At 37.3% G+C, this 16,574-nt stretch overlaps 1 protein-coding gene across 1 annotated transcript; it reads right to left on the bottom strand.

Moving 5' to 3' along the window:
• Positions 1-1,927: 1,927 nt before the first annotated feature.
• Positions 1,928-14,906, bottom strand: PAPD7 (PAP associated domain containing 7; the record flags this gene model as incomplete). Its single annotated transcript, XM_008950001.1, has 7 exons — positions 14,790-14,906; positions 13,503-13,549; positions 12,511-12,631; positions 11,199-11,306; positions 10,370-10,498; positions 9,061-9,274; positions 1,928-2,054 (listed from the first exon to the last, which is right to left on the bottom strand). Coding segments are annotated over exons 1-7 (836 nt in total), but the record flags the coding sequence as incomplete, so codon positions are not given.
• Between the last annotated feature and the right edge of the window lie 1,668 nt (positions 14,907-16,574).

The raw sequence follows: 16,574 nt of genomic DNA, 5'->3' as shown, positions 1-16,574 counted from the left end.
TATAGCTAGTCACTGCTCTTAAAAGGGAGCCCATTATTTACAAGTTTAACCTATTAGTAACAAGCCTAGGAAAGGTGTGGGGGGGAAATGGATCAGGACAAAGGGGTCCTGTATGGCTAAGGCTTCAGATCAGGCACAGAGCCTGAACCACTCTGCCAAATAGGCAGAAGAAGGATCTGAAAGACACCTGGATCACCTCAGCATATCAGATCTAACTAAAAAAAAAGTGACTGAATACGGACTGCTGTTGAACAAATGTTACCAAACAGTTCATCATTCACCTACAGGTCCTTTGGCATTGACATGATTTGGGCTAGGAGATTTACTTGCGTATGGAATTTTGTTGAATGCTTCCTCTTGCAACACCATTCCCCCTTTGACAGAATGGCAAGCCACTGACATGATGAGTTCAGAGACTCGGACATCACTGGCACAAAGAGCCCAGATCTAGCAGAAAGACAGGTCAGTGTATGACACCTGAACATTGCTGCTGGGACTTCACCCCAGTTTGAGGTTATGACAAAATTAATTTTCCAAAATACAGTAAGAAGTATACGTGTGAAGTGCACATATTGATGACATCTAAGGCTTCCATTAAATGCATTTACAGATATACTTTTTGACATCTGTAGGTACCTTACAAGAGAATGACTATATGCTTTGCAGAACCACAGGGAAGTCAGTGAAGGCCAGGACCAAAGACACAAGTAAAACGTCAAGTCCAAAAAGTTTTCTATCTATATGTACATAAGAATGAAGTTTCATTCAGGAACAAGAACAGTCAGCCAGCACACATTTAACAGATGCACCTTTAATCTATCTTAAAAGAGCAGTCTTAAATGTCAGTGTGTAAAATTATGTACCACTCTTCCTCTATTTCCATCACAGGCACAAGCATAGTCTTAAGCCTTTCTGAGTTTAATACCACAGAAAACCTAGAGATTCACCAGCACTACTAAAATACAATCAGTTTTAAGTCCACAAGCAAAAGACTGCATCCATTTTGTAGTAAATTTACTATAAAAGAACTATTTCACCTTCCAACGGCATTAATGCTGGAAGTTAACAATTTGACTGGAGTCTGGAATTGCACCTAGGCAGCCTGTGACTTCTTACAGCTATCCCTCCCTGCCATCAGCTGGTGAGCTCAAAGTCATTGGGATCCTGGGGAAGTCTCAAGGAAGAGATGTCCTCTGACACAGCCCCAGTTTGGACTGAGGGTTAGAAAAACACATGCTAGAGCAGATATTGAATGAAAATAGACCATGGCTGAAATGCTTTCCTTTTCTTTCTACTCCCCCTTTGAAAAAAACAGAAAGCTTGTAAAGGTGAGAGCTGAGAAAGTACTAGCTGTACAGTGATTTTATGAAAGACATTAAGAGCTGCATTAAAAACAGCATATCCAGAAGTCTGCTGCTTTTGATGGCAGTTCTGACATTACAGCCAAACTGAATTGATTCTTATAGTAGCTTAATTACATATCAAACCTTTTAAAACAGCTTATGGGAGCACATAATAAAGAACTAGGGAACTTTCTAGCTTTGTTGTCTAATTGTGTCTAAACAATTTGAGCAAACACATTTCTTTCTGCCACAGTGTAGACATACATCATACCAAACATTAAACCAGCAGACCTTCCTTTGAAAACTTTAAACAGAATGTCTGAAGACCAATTATCTTCTGGCTCCCTTCCACACTACAGGAATCCCACAATGGACTCATCCTGGGTTTTGTCATGCTGTCTTCACTTCAGTGCTGCACACTGAGGTATTACACTCTCATACCACTGGGAAGCCTAAATTTCTGGGCAGATTTCAATACAGCCACAGTTAAACAATAAATAACAATACTCCTTTTATTGATTTAGACCCAAACATTCCTAATTGATTACACAGACAAATGGATATTCAAAAAGTGGACTAATTACCTCTCAGAATCTCTATTTGGGTATGATCTTGCAAGTGGTGATACTGCATGGCTAAGAACAATGTAGGCATAATCAAAAACTTGTTTCACTTGCATGGCACCGTAAGAACTTCTGCCAACGTCGTTTCCTGAAATAATGTGACAGTCATCAGATCATCTTTTTTTAATATCAGTAACCAGAAAATTATTCATACTTAAAGGTCAGAGGCCTTAACAAATACAGCTTAACTCTGTTTAAACTGGTTAGCCCATCCTACTCACATCAGGAACAACTAAGTATGCCTATCAATAAAAGAAGCTAACCTTAGGAATAACACTTAATATTATGCATTCAATTTACCACTTTTAAGACACCAACATACCAGCGCCTGAAAGAAACAAAGAATAGAGATCAGCTTAAAGCTCTTATAGCTGTCTTTTAAGAAAGAACCTATCAAGCTTAAATCATCATGTCTCACTTACCAGTAGTTTCTGCAGCCAAATTCAGCTTAAAGTTCCCCTTGTGCAACCTCATTATCTTTATAGGGCTAAGTATACTTCGATCAACCTCTACTTAACCTCATCAAAACTACAGATGAATAAACCGTCTCACACAGATTATTTATCTCCACAGGATAAACCAGTTTGTCAAAATCTATCAGAGAAGATTCCAGAAGTTTGTACAGCATTGTTTTCTGATCAAGTTAGTGGCAATTCTTGACTGCGCCTCTTTAAGCATAAGTGACATTTATAGCAGAATTCTGTCCACATCCAGTGCCATGTGTGAGGAACCGCAGAACTTAAGAACATGCTAATACTTCTATACCAGTGACAATGTACAAGCATTGGTCTCCCATTTGACACCTACAAAGATCCTGCTATTACTACCAAGAAGAAACAGCTGGGTTTTGGGGTTTTTTTTCTTAGATATATTTGGCACCAGACACCAAAAATTTGCCTTCACCACTCTATTTAATAATAAAAAAAATTCCTCCAAATTGTATGTCTAAAACACAGACTAGATCTTGAGAGGCTAGAAAGCTGCTTACAGTAAAAGGTTCCCTCCTTCGGAATGATGCTTGAAATGCTGGAAAGGGATGAACCACCAAACACGTTTATTTTAAGCTTGAAAATCAGATCAGGGCCTATGAACAGGGTTTAATGAAAGATCTGCCTTGCAAATTGATGGGTGAAGGACAATATATCCTTTAGAGGATTGAATCTAATGAAGTTGAATTTTACTTTAGAGGAACCCTTCACTTCTGAATTATTTTGTCCAGTAAGCTATTATAGACAAACATGCTGAGGTCTGCCATCCAGAGGAAAAAAAAAAACAAAGACCAAACAACAAACAAACCAACCAAAACCACAGCCTTGGCTTTACTACTTGACAACACATTTTAGTCCTTCAAGATTCTCCGAAAGCATAGTCCATGAAAACAGATTTGGAACAAAGAGCATTTTGGAAACACTTTCTTCAGTAATTTATATTGTCAAATAAAAACTGATTAAGAAATACTTCCTGCTTACTGAAGTAACGATCTTGTTCTGAATGCACCACTGCAGCACCCAGCAGCTACTAGGCTCAAAATTACAGAAGCCTTTCTAAATGGCACATTTGTAATTGAACTCTATGCTAAAGTAGAAGCAGACACCAATGTGGGCCTAGGACAGGGAATCTAGGAGGAAACGTATTGTAGTTAACTTCAGAGTTGCACTACAAAATAAGAGAGGACTTAGTCCAAAGCCAGCTGAATAGACACCAGGGTGTTTCAGTGGTCAAGAAATCAGGACACAAAAAAAAGTTAATTCTACTATAAAAACCATGATTAATTCAGTACAGTTCACAAGTTATGTCCTTCAACAATACCACCTTCCACATAATGACATGCTAAGCATACATACAAGAGAATTGCAAAGCAATACAGAGATGAAATATATACAAGTGGCTAAATACGCCCAATGGCACCAACCACTAAATTACAGACCATTTACAGTTGGACTCGATCTTAAAATCTTTTCCAACCTAAATGATTCTATAAATTCACATAACAGGAAAGAAGAATATACATTAAAACAAATGTCATTAGTCTGATCTAGTGCTACATTTGATGTGCATTCTGCATCAAGTTACTCCAAAATGAAGATTCTGCTGCTATAAACTTGGTTACTCCTTTCATCAGTTGTTGCCACCTCCATGGATGTGCCAGCAGAAAAAAACATAAGCCTTCCCTAATCCACTTAGGGCAAACTCAGGCAGTTTAGTTTAAACCACCAATGAAATTGTGTATGAGTCTTGACTGAAGAAGACTAGAGAACAGAGGCAGGATAGCCCATGCCATAGCATGTCTAGGTTCCTGGATTGCCTCATTCTGCACCTGTAATTACTTCATAAAAATGTCTGAATAAATATGTTTTATTCAATTATAGTCTGAACAGCTTCCAATTTTCACTGCTGTTGAAAAGCAGGTATGGAAGCCAAAGCAAGCTAGCATGACCTGTACCAGTCAAGTCTGTATAGAGGTGACCCTACCCAATCCAGAAAGCAGTGTATTAAAGAAGATAGATCACATATCTCCATTTGCTGTCCTGAATAGATTTTCTCCTGAGACATTATTCTCATTAGCAGATGACATCTTAAATACCTGCACATACTTCTTTTGTCACAATCTACAGACTGATCAGTTAAAGCACGTCATTGAAATGCTCTCTTTAAAAAGATCATACAGACTTCAATCCTCAGATGTACATTAGTAGATAACAATGGGGTGTGATTTCATGTATAGTTCAGGCCTCACTCCTTCTTACAAAGCCTTCATCCCTAAAGGACCATGCCTAAGATTTCCACCACTCACTACCAGTATTACCACTCCATCACGTGGCCTTTCATTACCTGAAGCGATTTTAAGAATGTGGCCTGGAAAGGTGAAGGTAAGGCCATAACCTAGAGCTGAAGCAGATCCATTTATGTTAAATTATTATCCAGTAAGTACCTTTTTGCAACATTCAGCATTAAAAGGGTTCTTTCAGATGCTAACTGCAAGGTATTTGTGAATTTTTATAATTGCATATATTTTATAGACACATATATATTTGTTCTAATGACAACTAGATAATATTGATAATATTACATTAGATAATATTGATATTATCTATCAACTCATGATAAGCTGCAAGAATAACTTTGGGCAGCCATTAAGGCTAAAACACATAATCCCTGTAGCAGTTGCCCATCTCAAGTCTAATTACTTCCTGTATTTGTGACCTATCAAGATGCAGAAGCAAGCAACATGAAGTATAATTAGTCCTACAAGTTTATAAGAGTCTCTCCTGAATTAAAACTCCCTGAATTCAAGGTTTAGTACTTCTGTTAGTGCCCACAGCAATTCAAAATGAAGAACAACCTTATGAAGGTAACCGCATAAGTGGTACTACAAGCCTTAAACTGTGAGTTAGCTACTCTTGCCACTGCCAATCTGAACTGAGATCAAAATTATTCCTGTTCTGAACATCAGAAGTGACTGAAGGACCTTAATAATCTTCTCATTCACAAAGGCATAAAATAATAAGCTTCCCTAACAATCTCTGATTAAATGCCAAGTTTGTTTTACAACTACAGATTAAAGATGTGTCACCTGCAATCAGAGTCTTTCCTCCAAGACTGAAACTTGCTAGACCGACTCCACACAAACCTCTGCTAGGATGATATCATCTACACTGCTCCAACAAGTACTTTTGAACAGACTTGAGTGCCTGGTTTTGCAGTCCTCCTAAACGAACACTTTCACTTTTTACACATCAAAGAAGGGACAACTGCTTTGAGAAACCAAAACAGTGGAAGCTACAAGATGTTTACAGAAACTCCCTTCTTTGGATGATTCCAAGGGAAAGATTTTTGTCTCATAACTCTGTCCTAGGACACTAACTCAATATGAAGAACTTAGGCAATGTATGAAGATGAAGTATAAACTACTTTAAAATGTATCACTGGCTAAATGAGTCTGACATCTCAAATGCAGATTTCAACACAATTCCCACTTAAAGTGTAGACTTGTGACATCTTTGTGGAATCTTCTCAAATCACAGAAATTGTAATCCTTTAGCACCCAACAAACAGTCTTTGAGAATCTAAGGGGAAACCCTACAGCACCCAGGAGAAACTGAGCAAAACTCACTATGACCAAAACAGCAGCAACAGGTTGATGCTTGTTCCTTCCAAATTTAGGAAATAACAAAAAGTACTGAGCAGGTAGAACTGAAGTATCATATCCTTCTGACGACATTTATCTGTTAGTCAGACATCACCATTTCACAATGAAGAAAAAGAAGTTCCTCCAGCTTAAAAGTACTAAACCCACTGAACTTAATCCTGTCCCCTACAAGACTGTCTAAAGCTATTCTAGGTACACCTTTCATCATCCTATTAGTGAACTAGTGCATACACGCATAGGAAGGAGTTCTACACTTGGAAAATCTTGAGAAACTGAAAGGTTTTTTTTCCAACCTTGTATTTTTTTGTCTGATCTGGATTAAGAAAGTCATCTTCTTCCAGCTTCTGGTTTAACCAGAACTTTAGAGAAAGCTGTTATCAGGCTAAAAAAGGATCACAAAAAAAAGAGATTAAAAACTTGTGCATACAGTGCAAGAAGAGGTTTGAAGGCAAAACTCTACGACAGCTTATGCTAACTTAACTCAAGAAACATCTATGTCCACTCCTCAACAAGACACTTGTTCCCCTCTCCTCCACAGTACTGTCACCTGACCCTCATGCAGTTAAGACACTTAGTAGATGTGACGACAATCTAATCAAGCAGAGATGATGACCTGTCAACCTGAATCCTTGGAAAAGTTTTCTGTACTGGGACACAAGGAGTAACAGAACTAAACTAACAGAATTCTAGACATTAGCTACATAGGTTTGACAGGTACTATTAGATAGAATCATAGAATTGTTCTGGTTGGAAGAGACCTTCAAGACCATCAAGTTCAGCCATTAACTCAGCACTGCCAGGTCACCACTAAACCACGTCCCTATATTGTAAAGATACTGCAGGAATGTGTGATTAAATCTAGATCTAAGAAGGCTGTGTTTATAAGATCCAATTCAAAGAGCCATCCTATACGTTCTATATAATTTTCCTCCCAGTTTCAATGGAGAAGTTCTTGAAGCACTTTGGTAAATGCCAAAAAATATCCCTAGGGGACACAGTGGTCAGATAACTTCGAGTTATTGTCATCTTTCATTACCCTTGTGAAAACACTTTCTCTCCTATAATTATCTCAGCTCATACATAATCTTATTTAAAATTTATTCATCAATTCTTTGATAGCAAAGAACTAGGTATCTTTCTTCTAAACTATCATTCTTATGCTTCTGCAAGATTTATGCTAGTTGAAACAGTTCAGAGCCCCTGCTGGACTTCAATATTTTTTTTTCCTTCTCTTCTTTATGGACATTGTTTAATGCTGAGTTAATGGTTGGATATGATGACCTTGAAGATCTCTTCCAAACAAAATGATTCTATGAAGCATCAAAGAGAAGAAAAAAATTCCAAAGAAAAAAATTCCAAAGCACTATTAGCAGTGATTAAAACATTCTGTGGTATACTTAACTTCTTCTCTTCCAGTCCTTAGCAAATCCAAAAGAACAGAACTGGAGGACGGTGAAGTTTTTTGACGCTAAAGAAATTTGGCTCCTGCTGCTATTCAAATGGATCTTCAGGTACGTAAGTACACAGCTACTGAAGGAGATCTCAATAATGCAGTGAAAATTCTGCAAAATCACACTTGTGCCTGGCCAAGTGCAAGAGTCATGATGGACACAAACTCAGAGCTACAAACATATCAGAGACATGGTGAGACAAATGAGTATCTTAGCTTGCAACCTGTTCTAGAGAACCATAAACATTCAGCATATTGAGTATTTAGAAAGGTGTCAGACTTCAGCTCCTGATCCATGGTATTTGCTTTAAAAGTGCTGTACATAAACAGTCTACCCATAAGTGTGACAGCATGGAGTTTGAGTGCCAACTACACTCTAGAAATACGCTGAAGTCCAAATTAACTGAAAATTGACTTTGTAAAAAGCTGGTTTAGAATTTCAGCTCTTTGTGACAGTCTGAATAGAATCCAAACTGAGTACTATAAAGCTGGAAATTCTCAGGAGTTCAGCCAAAATTAATCTTCATTATTCTGCAGGTTACTGAATCAAAACTAAATCTTAAAGAGCAAAAATATTTTAAGTTACTTTCAAAAGTACATGCAAGTATAACTGGCATTCTCTAAAATGTCCCTGCGTAGCACAGAAGCCAGCTAGGCAAATCACCCTGCACACCAACACTATAATACAGCTGCTCCCTTGTTACACGTTCATGGACATACACCATGTTTCTGTGCAGTCTCTACTGCATTGCCCTGCAGTACATCATCTAGGGCATCTTTTTCCTACAAGGTACAACTTATCTGAAGTGTGGCACCACAGAGTGTGGGTGGAAAAAGCTACACCTTCCATTCTCATTGTCTCATAAACAAACAACAGAAAGATGTTCCTACTAACAACCCCTCTCCAGGATTTCTTTTCAGTGGTGCCCAGTTATAGGATAAGGGGTAGGAGGCACAAACTAGAACACAGGGAGTTTCACCTAAAAAAAAAGGAAAAACTTCTTTACTGTGAGGGTGACGGAGCACTGGGACAGGCTGCCCAGAGAGGTTGTGAAGTCTCCTACTCTGAAGACTTTCAAAACCCACCTGGGTACTTCCCTATGGAATCTGATCTAGGCAAACCTGCTTGGGTAGAGGGACTGGACTAGATGATTCCCAGAAGTCCCTTCCAATCTCTACTATCCTGTGATTCTGTGATTTCCTGTCCATCTTTTGCTACCCATCAACACTGTTAGAGAATCTTATATGCTCAAAGTCCTGAACCCACAATGCATTATGTATCTGCACTGTCTGTGTGCAATCCAATATACTCAGGCTACAAATCTTAGGAGACTTCATGTACTTATCCCTTGGCCCATCTCCTCAACTGCCAACAACGGTCTGTTCTCAGGGCAGCCCCGTAATTAATTTGATGGACTTCAGACTCTAAAGTAAGCTGCGAGAGCACAAGTTGAGTCAGAGCTCTGGAATATTGCAAGAAATTTACAATCTTACCAGGCAGGAGAGGATCTTCAATACATAGCATGGATGGTCTGTACCCATTAGTCATGACTTTCATGATTTCTTCTTTGGCAATATAGGCACCTCCATTTTTTATTCTAATACCGGTTTTCAAGTAGTTAAAATTCCTTCCATAAAGTTCAAAAAATTCTATCAGAAGCATTCCAAGGTTTTCATCAGCTCTTCTGGCATCGATTCTTGGATGCAGCTGTGACACAAAACAGTAAATTATTAAAAACTAATGCCTTTCAGGCCATAACAGTACAACAAAAAACTCTCATTTAAACAGTCGAGTATAATTTCTTTACACAAGTCTGAACTCAGTCTTTAATTCTTCATGTAAACTACTTTCACATAACCAAGAGGGGGCAGCACTTCAGCAGTAGCTGAAAGCCAAAGAATTCTTTCATTCCCTCTCTTCCAGCTTTTGGAGGATTAGTAGATTCTTTTTCCTAACTCAAAAGCAATAAATAAGTACTGCATACTGCATTTCCATTTAGTTCATAATAGTTGATTTTTCATAGAAAATCTATCAGTCTGAACATTTTCAGAAGCAGGAGGGGAAAATCCATTTACCCCAACTGAAATACAGTTCTTCTCAAACATCCCATGTTATATACTGTACATAAAATCTACAGTAATGTTTCAGCATAGTAATATAGTAATATATATGACCTACAGTAATTAACAGCAGCAGACTACGTAGGTTTTTCCACCATCACAGCTGCTGAGCAACACTAACATTGTACCTCCTCGTACTTCTACAAAGTTTACTGTCACAAAAACATATTGGAAGTTGTACCTCATTAGCTATTTCATCAGTTAGTTAAAACTGACAGATATTTTAGATATGTCAAAAACAACTTGACTGTTTGATTCCATAATTCTAATAAAGACTGAAAACAACTACTCTGCACATTCAGTATCAGTAGACTAGGGAGCAGCATATTAGCCTCCTGGCAGATTTACAAAACAGAAGTAAGATGATTTCAGTGCAGGAATAGGCTGCCCAGGAAGGCAGCACAATCTACGTCTCAGGCCTTGGTACAGAAAGCAATGCACAGCCTCTACATCACTCTCAAGGCTCCACCTCCTGTTGCAGTTCACACAGTGAACAGAAGTTCTTCTTAGAGGTTTGAGAGGTAATAACTACACAGGAGCTGCCAGTGATCAAACACTTAGAGCCCTAAGAGTAAAGCTGTGTATTACTAGGGGAGTCTAAAGGAACAGCACCATAACACGTTGTAAGTACACAAATCAAAATATTTTAAAGAACACAGAAAAAAATAAGGAACAGACTTACCTGCAGGAAACTAATTGCCATTAAAATTAGGCTGTAGGAGCTAATTCCACCAGTAAAAACTTCGTTCAAGTCCCTCTGAAGGAGGAACTGTTTTAATACTAAAATCAAGTAAGGCAGCAAAGAATATTTCTGCAAAGCAAAATAAGTCTTATCAATTACAATGTCAACACTCCAAAACAAAGAGAACTACAGAATCTCAACACTAGAAAATTAATCTTATAAGACAAAAATGTTATTCAGTAGTGTGCTGTGAAGTGTTTCCATAGGAACAACTGAAACATGGTGGATTTTTTTTATTTTAGAAACAGATTAATAGACTTCAACTCTTATTTGATCAAGCAGCTTACATATCAAATTTACTTCTGTGCAAACAGGAAAGTTTTCACATCCTTCTTTGAATGACAGTGTCATTCAGTCAAAGCTTTCCATCTAAACAGTACTTTCAATGCAGAGCAGGAAAGTAAATTTGATTTCAAGTATGTAGCTAGGGAAGAATGAGTTTTAGACACAGTTTAGCAGGACATAATCAAACATCACTTAAATTCAAGGTATGCAAAACTCAATCAGACTTCCTTCAGAGGCAGAGTTTAGTACCTAACTGCAGATCTAGATATGACTGCAGAAGTCCTTTCAGTGTACATGTTTATCCACACAAACACCTAGCATTCAAAGGGAACGCTGAATAGATACCAATAAAAAATAAATTATCCATGTTTAATTAGTTAAATTATTCAGCAATAAATTTCCAAGTCATAAGCCACACCAAAAAAGGTTAGCTAAGCATCTAGCACATCCTGGATAAGTAGTTTAACAATTATGTGTCTGATACCTTCATGTATTCCTTGATGAACTGAGCCGCCTTCACACCAGTTTCTACATTAAAACTGATGTCAACTTTTACTTCTGTTTCCTGGTCAGTAAGTTTTATTATTGGTACCTAGAAAGATTAGAACAAGGTTTTATGAATCCCAAGAAATGAAACACTGGTGGTGTTCTCCAGTTTCTTTAAGAAACGTGGATACTACCAGTCCATATCAATGCAACTATCAAGACAACATGTTCTTGAGAAAAGATAATAATCCTAGATTGACCGACAAGCAAATGATTTTAGGGAAGTCATTAAAAACCACAGGCATACATAATCACATGATATTTTGATCACTCATGTACTCTCCCATAGCTATTGGATACCTGCCTTCACAGCTGCAATGAGTGTTTTGTAAGACAACAATTTACCCAATTTAATGACTCACTTAATAGGAGACAGACACTCTACTCAACTGTGGGAACTGCATTCATCTGACCCAGCACTGAACCACTTCCTTGCTAAACTGACAAAAGACAAGCCTAGCCAAAAAATAAAGCACTGTGTTGGTTTATCAAGCTGAATTGGTTCACTGCAGTCAAAACAAAAGCCAGAACAGGTAAAAGCAAAGCACAAGTAGCAATACTTCCTCCTCTGGCAGCAGTAAGTTACACAACTACTAAATTTGTAGTCCAGTCTCACACTGTCACCTTGCAGGTTGTATCCCACAAAACAGTCTCACAATCATAAATTTAAAATAAATGTTATCAGTTGAAGTTTAGGTTAACTTTTTACATTTTTAATCTGAAATGGAAAACAAAGAAGAGCATTATAACATCATCTTAACCAATGGCAGAGGCAATAAAATAAGAAAGGCTAATAAAATTGATAAGCCTAGCCTACTGCCATTTTCCATTTCTAACTGGTACCAGTGATTGTGAAGATCCCACTCACTACCAGGTAAACCAAAGTTTACCAGAGCTACTGTTATGTACCTCTTCTCAAACAGAAGCCATAGGAATATTCTGGACCTAAGAGAGCCACCCTGTTTCAGAGACCACAAAACATAACAGCTTGCTAGCAGAAGTCTGGAATACTCTGCTTAGTCTCCTGGAGAAAACACCCCTAGCTCAGTAACAAAGTTCTCATACTTTGGCATACTCCCTGTGATCTGTTAGGCTTACAAGGCAGATGCAAGAGAAAATCGACTTCAGTTTCAGAAATGAACATTGTACTTAAGACAATATCATTTGCTTCATGAACTAAGAACACTATTTATCACCAACATCATAAGAGGTCTGAAAGCTTTTAAGTTCAGTATTCAAAACACTCTTACCGTAGCTTTATCAAGGACTTTAATGGAATACGGCTCAGCCACATTGTGTTTCCTTAGTGCTTGCTCCAGCAGCTGCAAAGGGGGCCTCTCCCATTTCCCAAAAACAACTAGATCAATATCACTGAACAAAAAGAACACAGCACAAGGTCCATTAAGTCTAAAGGTACTACTCCACCAATAAAAATGGTATTGACATTCTACATATTACACACCCTCCAAGGTGATCATTGTGCAACTTTTAATCTAGGTACCTAATAAGCCTCCTTTAGCCATGTTAAGAATGATCTAGTGTGCCTCAGGACCCAAAGCAGTATTCTGGTTTCTTGCTTCCAGATGTCTGGTGAGTTGAGTTCCTCTGCCTTTTACTTTTCTTGCTTACTCTCTTCTGACTTCCACAGCCCAATCCCGTCCCTCATCTACCAACAGTCCAAACAATTTTTAGCAGTGACTTTTATTCATAAAAATTAAATTTTCAGTGCTTTCCTACTGAAAATGTAATTGATGTAAAGACAACAGCCTTTAAGACTACGACACAGGTTTTCCACATTCACCTATTGAACTATCAACTGGTACTAAAATATTGAATTAAATAAGGCATTTTGCTCTCAGAAAAGATATGGGGAAACACAGCTATGATGACTTCTGACTCTGCACACTAACTGTGCTAAACAAAACACGATCTTTACACAGGAAATGCCATTCTATTTCACTGTATCTTGAAACTAAAAGAGCAGAAGACTAACCCCAGACACAAAGAAGAAAAGGTAAATTCACCAAAGGGTCAGTAAGTACCTAGAGAAGCACAATGACACATCAAACACTTATCAAATCTTTAAGTTCAGAAGCTCTTCCCTTTATCACGTGGGACATTAAGCAAAAATTTTACTGAAAGTTGGATAGGTTGGATATTCCAATCTAAATTCCCCTTTGAAATTTCACCATTACTCTAAAAGAATACAAGCTTTTGTATAAAAAAGTAAATTATGACTTACCTAGTTGGAAGATAAAGCCCTGTACTAAAGCTGCCAAATATCTGGACCTGAAAAAAAAACACAAAAGTGAAATATCTTGTAATTATGAATGCTCACTTCATTACACTTTCACAAGACTTCAGATTTTTCTGGACTCATTAAGGATATAGCCCAACAAAAAAGTTATTGAACTTACTTTACCACATACTCTGTTAAGCCTATACATATACACTTTCTCTTATAGATGCAACTTCAGAGGAAACTGTAGTTGGCTTCTGTTTTGGTTTGGTTTTTTTTTTTTAACATGAAATTACTAGCAATCCTGCCAGCAGCAGAGGACAAACTTTTTAAACAAGCCCTTTTCATCATTTATTTCCAGTTCTACAGAACTATAAGCTGTTACAAATTGCCTGCTTTCCTTATATGACAGCTTTACTGAAGTTGGAAGAGTTTAAGGGAAACTTTTATCCAAACTTTTCAAAAGCTTTGAAATTTTTTCAAAATTTTTAGGTTTGTTATTACCAAGTAAAATTACAGGCAAAGATGAAGTAGGTGAGCTTTACAGGATCTTTAGCTCGGTATTGTGGCAACAGCCCCCACTCTTCATCATGGAAGGCTAAGAAATCACAGTGGTCCAAAATATTTTTCTGCTTGTTAATGACACTGATACTACCTGGCAATCAGAAAGGTGATGCTAGAAATAGTTTACATTTTGGACTTTGTTTTTGGAGAAAACTTATTCTTTGGGTAATAAAGGGTTTGAAAATACAGTTTTGGTTGAAAGACATCTCAGGAAGTCAAGTCCAATTTTCCCACTAAAGCAGAGCAAGATTAATTCTCTGGATGTCAAATTTGTGAAGAGTACAAAAAAAATCTGGGGTTTTTAACTGTTCTTTTGTAAAAGATTTGTATTTACAAATATCCACAGCATCAGGACTCCTTGCACAAACGGATACATAGGTAGTCAGTCTCACTTCAATATTCAAAATAAAGTTATGCAGAGATAATATAGTAAATTTTTAGTTTACAAAATGCACTTCTTAAATTGGACAGCTCTCCACATACCTAGTTTTCAAAATTAAAAAGCTATCAGTAGCCTTCATCAACCTGAAATCTAGGTCTTAAGATTTCCTCTACTTTTAAAAAATAAACTGCCAAGTACTGCAAGAGCTGTGATATTAACTTAACTGCCTTAAGTTTGAAGTCTTAGCTGTTCATTTCTACAACACAGAAAGATAACAGCAAGGTTAAGTGAACCAAGCTCTAGAATATACTAGAGAAGCAAATCAACACTTAAATCACACTCACGTCAGCTGTAGGCCAAAGATCTTTGATGACTGTTTCTATTCTTTTCACCACTTCTCTTCTCATAGCTGCTTCTTCAGGACGAGGGGACATGAAGTCATAGAAGTCTATTATTTCTTCATGTAGGCTAGAAGAGCAAGTAGTATCAGTTATAATGGCCATTTAACTATTACAATAAATTTCAACAAAAACAGGCCATAAAATAAGATCATGATTTAACCAAAAACGGCAGTACTTTAAAGAAAAGTAACAATAAATAATAAAGTAAAAAGAAACAATAGTTAGGCTTTCATATGGAAAATTGGAGTTTGGGATCTAGGATTTCAGACAGATATATTCATACTTCATTTTCATGGCAGCACCTCACAGTAATCCCAACAATATGTACACACCAGCCCTCATCACATTACCTAAATGCTAAGGATGTAAAAAGATACAAACACTAGCAGACATTTACTAACCTCTTTACTGGCTCAACAGCAAAGGTCAAACTCAATTTGCAATTCCCAAAGACTATTTTCTTTAAAAAACCCCATCGTTTTAAAAAGATGCAGTGATCCAAATATGAAGCAGACCTTCAAGTAGGTTTATTCTTCCAGGGGTTCTTACTTCTGTGCATGTAAAGGTTTACATACACTTTGAAACAGGCCATTGCCATTAATGAGTTATTGTAGAGGGCAGTTAAAAGGGATGTCTGAGTATTCCTTGATGTGAAAATGTCCACTTTGACAAACGAACTCCTTTGACGAATTAAGCCCTTTATCAGCTATTCATTCATATAGGAAGTAACCTTCCAACCAAACTACAAAATGATAAGCGTTAAATACATTCTCAAGTGTAAAGCACATTAACACCAGTGTTACCTGAGGAGTTCTGACACTATCTCTCTGTATCTGTTAAGTTCTTTTAGTTTCCCATGTCCCACTGTCAAATTCGAGAGATCAGTTTGAGTTTTCCAGTGAATCATACGTTTGCTTTCAATAGAGGAACATCTAGCCGTGCCAAACAAAACCAAAAAACTGCAAGTAACTAGTGCTGTGTTATTTTCAAAAACATCTTCTTGATGGTGACATATTTCTAAGATTTCTCTCTAATAAAGAAACCTACCAATTCAACATTATAGTGAAATCCAAATACTGTCCCAAGAAAACCAAATGGGTTCAATCCCTAGTTAACAAACTCGGCCTTCCAAAAGGAAAACTTTATACATCTCTAGTAGAACTCTTAACTCTTCCCCCGAGACTTTTGCAACCCATTTTACTAGAGAATTCCCATTGTAACAGATAGCAGCCAACAGACCATATGTCTAATTCTTAATGATTCCTTTCCATACACAAAGATTTTAGCAGCAAAGCACAAAGATACTTCTAAAACCTACTATTTCTAAGAGTTACTACTTCTAAGAATTACTATTTGTCCTTTCTGTTATCTTAAACTGGGCCTGGATCGACAATTGAACATAACTACACCAGAGACTTAACTAAACGTTTCCATTTGTTGACGAATATGCTGGATTTCAAAGATTTAAAGCAAGTCTGAAAACACAAACTAACACACTCATATTTTATTTTGTTTCTAGAAAGTATGCTTTTTTCTTCCCTTTAAAAGATGGCAAGACCAATGAAGAAAATACTTGAATGCACGTAATAACAGTGGGGCCAAACTGGACTTCCTATTGTCCTGCTTATAAAAATCAGCTACAGTCAGATACAGGGTGAAGACAAGAAAAGACAAAACAGTTACCCAACTCCCTTTCAGCAATCCTTCCAAGCCTGCAGTAATTTCATT

Source organism: Merops nubicus, unplaced genomic scaffold (genome assembly GCF_000691845.1).
Source record: "Merops nubicus isolate BGI_N331 unplaced genomic scaffold, ASM69184v1 scaffold23431, whole genome shotgun sequence".
Lineage (NCBI taxonomy): Eukaryota > Metazoa > Chordata > Aves > Coraciiformes > Meropidae > Merops > Merops nubicus.
Note: the sequence above shows the minus strand (reverse complement) of the source record. Positions and strands in the feature narration are given on the sequence as shown.